Raw genomic sequence first — 14,398 nt, 5'->3', positions numbered from 1 at the left:
GCGTCATAACCCAAGACTTGTGTCGCCAATGAAAGCATACCGTAAACCCTCGTTTTAATATGTATCGGAAATAGCTATTGTATTTGCAATTAAAAAAATCTGGGCAACGGTTGGCCTTGTGGGTCCGCCTAACTTCTCCCTGTTTTCGAGCTCAAACAATTTACTTATATGTTCAAGTTTGAAAATTTAAGAATCGAAAATAATTAATGAAGAAGCGTTTTTTATATTTTTATTAACAATTATGTTCAACAAAATAAATGTATTCAGGCTGAAATTAATATAAGTGATCGAAATACGGATTAAAATGAGTTTTGACCGAGAAAAATTTTAAAAGCGGTGTATTTTCAATTTCTTTTGTCTATTATATCATTTAAACTAAAAAATGTGTTGCATAATATTATGTGGTGATCAAGAAAAAACATAAAGACATAGAGCTAGTATGATTTTTAAGCTACTTGGAAAATTATATTCTGAGTTATCCGAGAAAAACGAGGAAAATTATTATTTTTTAGATATTTCAACATCCATATTTTTTTAACTAATTTACCGATTTTCATGTTCTACGTGGCAATCAACGCGTTTTATTGAGTTCTAGAGCTGCCTAGATTTATAAATTGATCAGATAAGTCACTTCAAAGATAAGTGAAAAAAAAACGTTTTTCTCTATTTCTTTCGTCAACGATATCTCTCGAACGAATTAACCCATTGAGATGATTGAGGTGGCAATTGACATGCTTTATGTTCCAGAGCTTATTAGATTTTAAAATCGATCGATCGAGCTGTTTTCGAAAAATTAAAAGAAAACTAAAAAAAAAAATTTTTTTTTTTTTTTTATTTCCTTAATATCTTAGAGTCTATCTTATTGATCGATCTGATATTTCCAGAAAAGCTGACGGTCAACAAACTCTTTCGATTGCCGCAAGAACCGTCACAATCAGTTAATTCATTACAAAGATATAGAGAATTTACACACACATATGTACACACATACGCACGCAATAAATGAAAACGTTGTTCTGTGTATGAGTGATAACAATTCAATTAAAAAAAAATTTGGAAAATCCAAAAGTGCACGACTCATAATGCTCATTTAATATGAAATAATAAAATAATAACAAAAAAATGGCGGGAAGCATGAATAAATTTAAAATTTGATTTTTTTTTTAAGTATATTAGTAATTTTTTATAATTATAAAAGAATTTTCTTAAAATATCTCGATTAATAACAAAAAAAAAATATATACATATATATATGAATAAAAACAAATAAAAAAAAAGAATTGAATTGAAAAAATTCAGTATTATACCTTTTATTATAATATGATATATTATATATTTATTTGTATAATAATTCAAATAGTTGCCGAAGTGAGACGAAAAAAATTTTTCGATCGTAAAGCACTCTCTGATGCTTCGCATCATGAGTCGTGCAAAAAAAAAAATTATTATTTTTTGGAGGGGGGCCTTTTTGCCCCACAAAAAAAAAATGTTTTCTCCCTTCGTATTCACCAATGATGTGAAATGTATGTATTTCAAGTAAAAACAAATCTAATTTAATGAAATTTGATCAACTTTCAGAAATTTTTTTTTCCAACTTTTTTAAATGGTACCCATTTTCCCGCCAGAAATGAAAATTTTATTTATTAACGGCAGCTAACAATTTCGTCTATTTACCTTGAATATCATTAAAAAAAAAAGATTTTACGTATTTTAGCCATCGAAAACTTAGTATTTCCATAGGTACCCCCTTTTGCCCCTCCCTCCCCTACTACTAAGTAATTCATCAAAATAAACCAAGTATATGATACTCTCAATAATGGTACAGTCTACAAAGACTGACCTAATTCACGTGGTCGTTATATCAAATTGTCGAGCAATTTATTTATCCATAATTTTATTTTAAATCGCTTTTCAACACTTTATAAATTCATATATAATGCTTTTATAAAATAATAATAATCATTAAAGTATCAATTTAACATACAATTATTATTATTTTTATTATTTTAATTGAAACAAATATTTACACAGCAGTTAATTAAAATGCACCGTCATTATTGTATGTATTTTGATAATATATTGTATTTGTAGTATTGCTATGTATGGATGTGCAATTGACAATCTGCAAAATTGCGAATGAATGACACAGAAGATGTGTGTGCAATACGATTGTATGGTATACGATATCGTGAAATAACCACCAGGACGAGTATGGAATAATCGTGAATCCGTAAACTGCAAAGATAAATCTCATATCAAATTGCACTTGTGTCAGCAAATTCGAAAGGCTATGGTAGAAACGAATTCGATATAGTTGTTTACTCGCGCTAGGTCGACGAAATTTCATTGCGGTGGATATCGAAGAGTTTGAGTAGAAAAAAAAAAATGAATAAATAAAAAAAAAAAAAAAAAAGATGAAAAGAGATATGGAGATGGAAAGTATAGGTGATTTGAACGATAAAAATCTCGTAAGTAACTCAACTGGAACGTCAATTCGACAAGTTTAGTAAAGATATTTTCATGAAAAATACGAATTTAAAGTGTGTACGTTCCTTTTCCTCATTTTATACTTTATATATATATATATATATATATATATATTATATGTGCTTTACCAGACTATCGTCTATCTTTTTCCCCTTAACTTTGTTTGCTTTTACCTACGTGGTTTTTCAACGAATAAAATTAACGAGAATTTTACCCTCATGGTAGGTAGTCTAGACTCAAGACTAAACTCGTTTGGCAATCGAAATAAATTTTTCTTCCATCGAAATTGACGTTGGATAAAAAAAAAGGAGAAAAGTTTTTTTTTCATCAATTTATACACGTCCGTTTTACATTAGATTTGTATATATATATATTTTTAAGTATATATACAGTTAGTTTTTCTCAACAATTTTCAATGAGTGGCTTGTTGTAAATCACGATTCGACTTCTTACATACAGTGGGGTTATTGGAACGCTTGCGTATACAAACTTGAACATGACGCTCACGAAGTTGTGCTGGATGAAAAATAAACAAAAAAAAAAAAAAAGAAAAAAAAATTAAGAAAAATGTAAGACTTCATGCCAAGAGAAAAAAAGAATATAAAATGTTGAGAAAAAAAAAGAGGGAAAAGATGATGCAAAAAATTGAAAGCCACGTAGCCGAACTCAAGGGAGTTGAGAGAATTTCAATATTTCTGTCGTTGGAGCCACATCACCCGAGGGAACGTATAAAGGTTAAAAAAAATAAGATGGACGTGCGACAAAAGTATCTTTATCTTGACAAATTTTCTGGATTATCCACTTACACCTTAGGAGGATTGCAACATCATTGTAAAGATATTTTTCTTCAATACCAATTTTATGTATAATAAAAAATTTAATGCACTGAGGTAGTGACTATAAAAACATTTTGCTTTAGATATATATACCTGATGGATAAAATTTATTGAGTTTTTAATTCAGTAAGATATGAAAGTGAATTTGTTGATAAAGAATCGGTGAAATAAAAGCTTAAAAATTTTAGTAAAAAATTATTTTTCGTTTAAATCGCTTCGTTGTTTTTTTCTGTTTTTTTTTTTTGCTCTTAAGTTATGTGACAAATGATAATTTACAGTTAAATTCACTAGTAGATCACCATATTAGTTAAATTTGAAAAATCGTGAGACAAGGGATGAAATGAGATGATTTAAGATGGGGTGAAGTTGACTGCTCCAGCTGATAGCGAGAGCTGGCATTATCTAAAGTTTGATATCGTGTTTTATCCCATGCTACAAACTATATTTTTCATAATTATATGGATTCAAACTGAGTTTAAATGTCTGCACGGAGAATAAAATATCCCTGACTAAAAGAAACGATTCAAAATGTTTAGAATCGATTCAAAGCAATTCAAAGCGATTCAATTTTATTACTATATAGATATACATTCACCATTAAGTGAATCGTTTTTTTGAATCAGGGATAGGAAACTTTACTACAAAATATCAGTTAAAATTACTATATTCATATTGTGAACCTAAAACGCTTTGAAATTGTGTAAGGTACCCACGGGTAATAAGGCCTGTCGGGTAATTAAGCCTAAGTGACAGAAATGATATTTAAAATAATCGCCTCCGCTGAAGGCTACTTTAGTAGAGGGGTCTTGTATAGAGATTTTACGACAAATTTATAGAGTCCCGATACAACGTTCCCTGTCTTCTATATTTCATCATCCATCATATGCTGTCGTAGCGCAGAAGAAATTATAGACAACAATCTAGCCTTTTGACTCTTAAAAAGGATACTGATCGTTTCAAGTGCTGTTGAGCAAAGCAATCTAGTCTTCTGACTCTTAAAAAGTATTGTTGCTAAATTAAGTGATGATTCATCTCTAATACCAATTTTATTAAGTATAGTTAAACTATTCCAGTTTGTTTAACCCGTAGGCCTTATTACCCTACCGTACTAAAATAAGGCCTATTCGTATGGTTTTTGTAAAAGTATAATTTTTTGTTTGTTTATGGTAAAAATTACTATTACTCCATCACATTTCATGGCTAATGTATTGAAAGGAAGATTAATGATACATTTCGATAATTAAATGCAATATTTTCGATTCTATTCAAAATCTCCCTTAGCTAAGCCTTATTACCCACTGGTACCTTAATTTTTGCTGTTTTGGGAATTTCATTTTTATTTATATTTAGTAATTTTTATTATTTGAATATGGAAATGAATATTACCTGCATTAGTAAACTTAACTATATATTTAGGCCTTTTTACTATGCTGAAATAAAATAAATAAAATTAAATTTTTAACTAGTTTTTTTAACTTTTTATATTACTACTAGAAGTCTTTTGCGCGCTGACGCGCGCCTGTTATTTTTGAGCAGGTGAATGACCATAAGAATTATATATGATCATGTGTGGCCATTAACCTGTACCTAAATAAATCCGAAAGACTCTGTATTTCATGTTCATCATTCAGCGCAGTGGTTAGCGCGCCACTTTGAACCCAACGGGTCCAGGATCGAACCCAGCCAACGCCGCGATTTTTCATCGAAAAAAAAAATTCATCGTAAAAAAAACTTGACTTTGAGACAAAAAAATATTTGTCTCGCCCTTTTGAAAGTCTCTTCTATAACATCTTAAAGTTGTCTTTGTCCTACTTGGGTAACGAAAGTGAAACCGATCTTTATAAATATTTGAGTATCCAGAAAACAAATGCCTTCTTCTCTCCTTTTATAGAGACGCAACTAGAGTCAGTCAGTCAGATGTTGATAACCAAACAGCGAACGTTTTGTATCTAAATAAATAATCTTCCTTTGCTTTTCTCTACCGTTGTAATTGTGGTGTCGTTATACAGATGTGATTTTCAATCAGAGAGAGAAATATTTTGCGAATTCAAATTGATCATTTTTTTTATGGACAAGTTTCTGAAAAGAAAATATTTGTTGGATCAAATGTATAGTAACATAATTCAAGTAAATTTATTTAAGAAGGAATGATGTGTTTTCAAGAATTTAAATAAAAAAAAAAAAAAGAAGATTTCAATTATAAATTTTCTTGTTACAGGTTCTCTTGTTTCCTGAAGAAGGCTGGGCAAGAAGTGCAAGTAGTTCTTATTGGACATTGACACCTTTTTGGTGGAGCCGAAGTCGATGTAAAGTCGTGGAAGTTGCAGGAACAAGAAGGTTAGAAATACGTAATTTATTTACTAATTAATAAATTAATTTAAAGTTTTACGACAAATTTAATTAGTTGTAGATACGTTAGGTTACAAAAGAGCTTTATAGAAAATTCTATAGTATCAGTATAATTTGTTGTTAAAGCAAAAAGTCAAACTGGTTGATGCGTAAAACTTTAACAATGTGATTTTTCGTTTGACTGAAATCACAACAAACTTTTCAACTGTAATGTCATCTTTTCACACGAATGACTCGAACTCTAAAACTATGGAATTCTGTACACACATTGTATCACAGTATAAACATCTATATTATATCATTTGATTGATCGAGAAACGTCGAATCACATTGGTACATATAATTTCAAGTGGTAATAATGTTGTTCACTAATATTTGCCGACTGCATACGCCTTCACTAGTAACTAAAACTATGTTTTACTAACAGTATTTTTTATTTTGTATCTTTTCAAGTAAATAAATTCAATTCGTCATTAAATCATTTATGGTAAATAAAAGTACACGAAAATAAATTATTATTTTTAGTAAAAAAGTACTGTTTGTCTTATAAAAATAAAATTTTTCTGTTAATTATGAGAGAAAGAGGTGAGAGGGACAAAATGAACCCTCCAAAGCGAATAATGTCGAAGGTGTGAGTTTTTTCACAAGCTTTACTATCGCTTTGTCCTCAATAAAGTTCAGTATCAATACGACCCAGGCATAAAAAGATGAAAGTTCAAAATGAACCCACGTGAATAAATTTAGAGAGTTAAATTTTTTTTTTTTTTTTATCTAATTTAACTTTACTTTAGTGGCAAAGCAAAATGAGCCATCCTCAGAAAAATCAAACTTTTTAAATTTACTTCTTTTCTACTATCATAAAAATAAGTTTCTTTTTCTATTTTTGTCTTTAATTTCTATCTACGTTAAATATTTGAACCAATATCTCGTCTACGCTTTTTAACTATCGTAATGTTTTTAATTATATTGTATGTGCGCAATAATTTAAATACATATTGATAACTTTTTGACCCAATTTTTAAATTTTGGCAAAAAATTTGAGATTGTCAATTGCTTCTGATGTCCGTGTTGCTCCGATTACAAAGAAAGAATTCTGAAAATGGATTAAAAATGGATTGCGGGCCAACCCCAAAAACTTCCAACTGTTTTCAAGCTCAAGGAGCGCAGTCAATTACAGCTGTGCTGTTTTTGGTGCGATTTCAAATCTTTTCATAAAGACATTAATTAGGGTTAATTTGTTGGGCGTGTACTTGGCGGAAGATACGATCGTGTCTCCGGATTTATTGGCCAAAGACGATAAAAAATAGCTTTTTAAACTCAAAGAATTATAAAAATTACAGATCATGATTCCACAGACTTACAAAGTAATAATAAAAGAGGCGGAACCTATAACAAAATATTGTTAAAGAAGAGAGAACCTATTAAAGTATATATTCAAGAGGTAGGTCAACTTTGAAAAAAAATCACTTGACAAATGACACTAAACTGAACGGTCGTAACCTTTACAAAGATTAAGTTTAATGCTGACATATTTATCAAAGCAGTCTTCTGTAGATACATTATAGGGTCTTCTTAAGCATTCATACAGAAATGATTGTATATAGTAAATAAAAATGAATATAATACGCTTATGTGATGTTAATATTCGAGCTATTAGGCAAATATATCAACCACACGAGGGTCTTCTACTTATTTAAACTAAATATATAAAATACTGAACTATAAAATGGAATAAAAATTATTAAGTTGTTACTTCTGACTGAGCAATTTTTAATAATATCACTTGGGTAATTATCCTCCTGAAAAATAAAAGGATCAGACCATAGATTTTTTGATGGTTTCAAGTTTACCTAAGTATATAGTAATTTTTTGCTTAACTTTTTTTTCATCGTATAAAGATTGAGATGTTAAACAAAAACAAACAAAATAGATTCAAAGGATTTAAGGATACATTTTAAAAGTTTCGTTGAAAAGCTTGAAAACCATTAAGAGCATAGAAAACATAGAAAAAAAAAATTAGCAAAAGAAAATTGAGAAAGAAAGGGAAAAAACAATCAAACGTGAAGAGAATATTTGAAAATACTTTAAAAGTTCATTTGCTTTATTCTTGTCAGGATTATATATATATATATATATATATATATATATATATATATATATATCGTTAACTCTTAAAGAAAAGATAGAAAAGCACGATTAATCTACAGTAGCCAGGAAGAAACAGGTTAATTTCCGTTTTCATTGGTAAGATAACAGCAATTTAGATTAAACATAACCTAAAGATTGCAGTGGTATATTGCTGGTAAAAAAAAAGAGTAAGAGACACGAGAAAATGTATTTTTATTATATTATTTGTTTTATGCGGATGTTGAGATTGTGGGAATTCAACCCTAAAACCACATGGATTGATAGGGTATTTGTGCGGTTCGACCTGCTAGCTATTTTAGCGTATGAGTCCCACAATGATCAAGTGGATTTAAACGTGTGCAAGGTTGAATTTAATTGGTAACAATATTCTCTTTACCTACTGTATATGTGGCCTAGATACAGCTGTCTATGTCCATCAATATTGAAATGTTACAAAATGAACCAGCACTAAAATAGTTGTGAATTTTAAAAAAAAAAAAAAAAATAAAATAAAATAAAAACAATCCGGATAAAGAGTTTGATTCGTTGATTGCTTAAAACAATTCATTTGTTATGAAAATTAATTTTATCGTAGGTATTTAAAGTTAGATTAATAGATATTGTCGAAATACGAATTAGTTTGAAATAATGGAATAATATTTTATATAATTAAAAGTTTCCAATTTGCTTTTTATAAAAAATATTTTTTTTATTCGTTAAAAATCATTGAAATTATAGGCATGAGAATTTTTTTTTTTTTTACTTCGGAATGTGAAAGTATGTATTCATCTAAAAAAAAAAAATTATGTATGATATAATGATATAGAGTTATGGATAATTTTATATAACTACAGATAATTTTACATTATGAGATTTGATTATATCTAATTATTTTGAACGTGAAGCAAGAAATTAAAGACAAATAGATATAAAATTGTATAAATTTCAATATATATTAAGAAGGGTGCTTCGTTTGAAACGAACATTTTTAACTTTCTGCTACGAAAATTAGAAATTTTCAAAAATTCAGGAAGTCATTGTATTCACCCCGATTTTCGAAAACCGAGTTTTCATCAGATGTCGACTTTTTGAAGTTCTAGGAAGCTATTCAGAATGATATTTGAGTGTGTGGGTGGGTGTAAAATCGCTACTACTTTTTAACTATTAACCGGTTGAGATGCTTTTGCGACAATCGAAAGAGTTTGTTAAAATTTTGAACTTAAATTTGATATATCCCTTTAAATATTGATTTTAGCGACTGGACTTCCATGAACTTTTTTGCAGAAGACTAAATTTTCTACCAACAATTGATATTAAGAGCTTAAAATTGGACAGAATTTCTATTTTAATATGCAGAATAAAATTTTCATTTGAAAACAAAAGAAAAAAAAAATTTTGTTCCAAACGGAGCACCCTAATAGTTTTATATAAGTATATTCGATTGTGTACAATAATATTATTTTATAGATAATCACACATATTTATATATTTGGCGAAAAAATTTCGATACAATTTTATATAAATTTTTGTTCCCGGACAGAACCTATTTGTGTGAATTCCAACCCGAGTCGAAATTTAAAGCCGACTTTGAGCCTCCTAAGGTAGTTCTTATTTCGGACTTAGGGGCTTGAAGTAGATTCTATTCCCATGTTAAATTAAGTCCGACTTTGGACCCCAAAGTGGTACAAATTTCCATTTTTACCATTTTAGTGTCCAAAGTCGGACTTGAAGGGATATATATATCTTAAGATGTCGAAATTTAAAGCCTATATTTATCCCTGTAGCCTGAAATAGAACCGATTTAGATCACTGTAAGCCGACTTAGCTCCGACATTGGACCTCAGGATCCTACCATTTACTATGAGGTATTTTTGAACCGCTAAGTCCGACATTAAAAATTATGACCGACTACTGTCCCCTTGAAACTCGTAATACATTTATACGTAGATAAATATTTGAATAACTAGAAAAAAAAATGCCTTCTTCTCTTGTTTTATAGATGCGCGACTAAAGTCAGTCATATATTAACAGTATAACAGCATACATCTTGTATTCCATAAACTATATCTTTGATTGCCTTTCATTTACTGCTGTTAATTGTGGTGTTGTTATTTCTAGTTTAAGTGTGTTGTCATTGTAGTATAAGTGATATTAATTAATAAGTTACCAGTAACTACAATTTGGCGTCAGAAGTGCGTGTAACCTTCGTGTGTGTAAGGTGGATTTACAAATATAAAATAAAATAAAAATATTGCAACGCGACGGCGAGGCAAAGATTAAAAAAAGAAAAAGATCACGTGAATTTTTTTAATATTATAAAAGACACAAATGATAATAGTTTCGTGAAGTCATGTTTCTTAATTTGTGCTAGAGAGCGTGTGTGAATTCAAATAAATTTAATAACAAATCAGATAAGTTTTGTGAATATGTTTTACAATATTAAAGTGCATGTAGAAAAATGAATAAATTCGGTGATGAATTAAATAAATTTTGTAGATGTATTATAATATAGGGTTCAAGTGCGTATAATAATTTAAATAATTACAGTGATAAATTAAATAAATTTTGTGAAAATATTTTTCTTAATCGGTGTTAAAGTGCGAGTACGAGTAATTACGTGTGTGATAAAAATATAAAATAAAAGTGATCGAAACATCAAACGACGGATGATCTTATTTTTCTTTAAAAACAATTATTATCAATTATTAACTGTAATTACAATTAGAATTAATAATATTATTATATTAATGATAATAATAATAATAATAATAATTATTATTATTATTATTATTAATAAATAGGTTGTAGGGGTCGAAATTCGGATCTAATTTTTATTCCCTTCAAGTCCGACTTTGGACACCAAAGTGGTAAAAATGGAAATTTGTACCACTTTGGGGTCCAAAGTCGGACTTAATTTAACATGGGAATAGAATCTACTTCAAGCCCCTAAGTCCGAAATAAAAACTACCTTAGGAGGCTCAATGTCGACTTTAAATTTCGACTCGGGTATAAACTAATAAAATCGTATCAATTCGATAATGACGTTGATTTATGTCACACCTGGTGATTCAGGATTCCATCTCTTTGAAAAAGCTAACATCGTTTCAAAAAGTATCAGAGCTAACTTCACTTATACGCTTACTAGTATTCATACATAACCATTCATTAAAATTGTGAATTCCATATGAAAATCATTTCGAGCTCTCTAGAGCATTTATGCCGCTCGAACTAGAATTGGAAGTGGATGGATTTGAAAGTTCAGTTTTATTTATTTCGTTTTAGCTCTCAGTGATTTTCCAGAAAAAAATTATAAAAAATTTTAAGTTTATACTATCATAAAAATTTCATTTGAATAAATTTATTATGTTGAATCAATATAATCTATTCAACTGAATTAGAATCAAATGAATGGTATTATAAGCTCAAGTGATAACATTATAAAGTAATTTCAGTATTTATCTAGCTATGGGTTTGAGTTATTATTTTTTTTTCCAAATTAAATTTTTGGTAAAAAAATTCCTATTATTTCACAACTTTTTCAATGTAAACTTTTTAATTAAAATTCGCCTCAGGTAATTTCATTACATATTCATTAACAAATTATATCCAAAATAAAAAAGATATTAATTACTACTATTAACTTTTCTCTGACAAGTAAAATATTTCTCAGAATAGTCATCCATAAATTATCCAATGACCTTAATTGGATTTTGATTAAAAGACAACATCAATGAGAATTTAATAAACCTTAGTTGAATAATTTGCATTTAAAGCTCAACCGAGTTCTGTTTAAATAATATATATATGCACACGCATACATATATTGGCTACATAATTTCAAAACCCAATATCTGACCAAATTATAATTTGTCAGAAAATCAATAAAACATATTTTAGTCCAGCAGCACTAAATGCACTAACTACGTTTGCCATAATTAATATTTCTCTGAAAAAAATCAAATATATTTTGAGTTATGTGTACAGGAATCCATTAAAACTGAGTGCCGTAAGATGGATTTTCAAAAATTGTTCACTTTCTGGTAACGTGTTCGGCTGTTTGCTCTAAGCTGCTCGGAGCATAGCCGATTAATACCGAAAATCTCTCATCATCAATTTAAAAATTAAAAACTATTTTATGGTGAAAATCTATTAACGAATAAGGGTTTTTTTTCTTATCTTTATAATAGGAGGCAAATAATGATATTTTTTTTTTTTTTTTCATTCAATCACTTGTAAGTGAATATGAGTGTGAATGTAACAGACTTTGGACAAATTTTAAATTATTAATAAATAGAGTAAATACTTAATAAATTTAAATTTTAAAAAATGCGCATTTAAAAAATTCAAATATTAATACGTGCATTTATTATAAATATTATTTTTTAAATTATTTACTCTATTTATTTATAATTTTAAATTTGTCTGATGTCTGCTACATTCACACTCATAGGTGAATATAGATATTTTATAAACAAATAGTTGACTAATTTGTATTACTTGCTTTGAAAATATACCATGATAATTTACTTGTATTGTGTATTTATGGTTAATAAAATGGCGTGGTTATTATTTTATTAACATTAGGTCCGCTTCGTAATAAACTGCCAGCAGAGAAATAATTAGCGCCACTCAATAGTAACTAAGTATAAACTTTACTTAAATTCATTGGTCGGTACACTAGAATGAGACTTTTTTTTTACGATCTCTCCCAATTTCGTCTGGGTGTACACGAAAAGTTAGTAAAAAGAAGGAGGGGGTAAAACTTCACGGCCTAGGCCGTGAAAAAAAGACGGTATAGTAGAGTCTCTACAAAAGAGTCCCTTTACGGACGCCACCCAGCGCTCAAAAGTTGAACTTTTGGAGCGAGTATAACAAAAATTTACTTTTTTATCTCTCTTTTTCTTATTCTCACACACAACATTTTACTCATTGGTATTTAGCGACAGACAGGGATTGTTTCACTCTAACCCTCGGATTCGGCTTAAAAAACTCAAAAAATTGGAAGTTATTAATGATCAAATGGTTTTTTAATTGTTGTTCACGATTTTGCTTAATAAAATAAATAAATTCGGACAAAAATCAATGAATGCGATTAAAATAGAAAGTTAAATGTATTTTGAATTAGATCAGAGCGTTAATATACATAGTGTCCAAAAAAAGTGTGAAAAACATTGATTTTTCTTACATTTTTTCGATAATATTCTTAGCGAACAAAACAATTGCAATGAAATCTGTAGTGATCGAAAAAAAACTATATAATGTGGTAGAATTGGTTCAATTTGGTTACATTTGATAAATTATACAGTGAGTTGTCCAGAAAAAATGAGAACAATCATTATATTTTTAATAATATTCCATTTCCGATATGTTTCGAGATAATGGTAGACCGATTTCATAGTTTGAAGTGGCATTCGACGCAGTTTTAGTCTCTAACACTGAAAAATTTTCGGAAATAATCAATTAAAGGATTTTGATTTCTTTGGAAAAGAAACACTTTTTAAATTTTGTCGTTAACGATATTTTCAAATTTTCAGAGCTGATTCGATTTTTGAACCAATCCAAGAAATAAATTGAAAATTATTTGTAAAAAAGTGTATTTTTCAAATAACTACGCTCATACTGTACTAATTAAGCTTAGTCCTTCACGGATGGTAGGAATTAATAAGCTGCGAACGCTTCCTGAACGATCTGAATCGGTTAATTTGTTTGAAAGTTATAGAACATTTACATACATGCGTTCCTATATACACTCGGACATCATTTCGAAATTAGTCAGAGTAGCTTCCTAGGACCTCGAAACGTCAAGATCTGTTGAAAACTCGGTTTTCGAAAATTGGACCAAATCGAATAACTTCCTTTTTTTACACTTGAAAATTTTCAATTTTCTAAGCGGGAAGTCCAAAATAACTCCCATCATTATTAAAAAAAGTATCGTTTTTTCGACAAACTTAATCAAAGTTCAAATGCTAATAACTTTAAACATCATTATCATAACCAAATTTTCATATTACAGCCACACTTAAAACCAGGAAATTACTGTAGAATATAAAATACACTCATTGTAACAGTTGTAAATAGAATTTTCATGAACCGAAGATCCGTACAGCATGTAATTGCCAATTCGAAGCATGGATACTGCCGTCAGACATGCTCCACATATGTATTTACGATGCAATTCCCTTCCATGATAATAGTAAAGTTTAAGTTTATTAGAGTATTCAATTTCTAGAACATGATACCGATTTCAAAAATATACTAATGACTCTCGTTACATCTCTGTTGGTATACTATGGTTTCTTATCTTACCAGTGTTCTTTCATGTGCATACACTTCAACTATCAGCTATCATCTGTATCTGAGACATCACCTACAACTTTGAACTCCATATATATATAGACATGAATACACTCACAGTGAAATTCATACACAAACTACCTAGTGTACAAAATATCTCTAAGCTATCTAACCAAGTTGCATCGCGTTATTCGGGGGCAAATAATACCCTCGGCATTTGGCCCTTACCTCATGATACACTTGTGTGTTTGTGTACTTGTATACTTCTATACTTGGTTCCTTTACTCACTACATGGACCTGAAGC

General features: G+C 29.1%; 1 protein-coding gene across 1 annotated transcript in view; it reads left to right on the top strand.

The window, feature by feature from the left end:
* LOC103571452 (uncharacterized) overlaps window positions 1-14,398 on the top strand; it is an 82,741-nt gene that overhangs the window by 43,141 nt on the left and 25,202 nt on the right. Inside the window, exon 2 of the mRNA XM_008549619.2 lies at window positions 5,542-5,660. Within this exon, the coding sequence (XP_008547841.1) occupies window positions 5,542-5,660 (119 nt within the window). The remainder of the gene's footprint in view (window positions 1-5,541; window positions 5,661-14,398) is intronic.

The sequence above is a fragment of the Microplitis demolitor genome, chromosome 7 (genome assembly GCF_026212275.2).
Source record: "Microplitis demolitor isolate Queensland-Clemson2020A chromosome 7, iyMicDemo2.1a, whole genome shotgun sequence".
In the NCBI taxonomy this organism is placed as follows: Eukaryota; Metazoa; Arthropoda; class Insecta; order Hymenoptera; family Braconidae; genus Microplitis; species Microplitis demolitor.
Note: the sequence above shows the minus strand (reverse complement) of the source record. Positions and strands in the feature narration are given on the sequence as shown.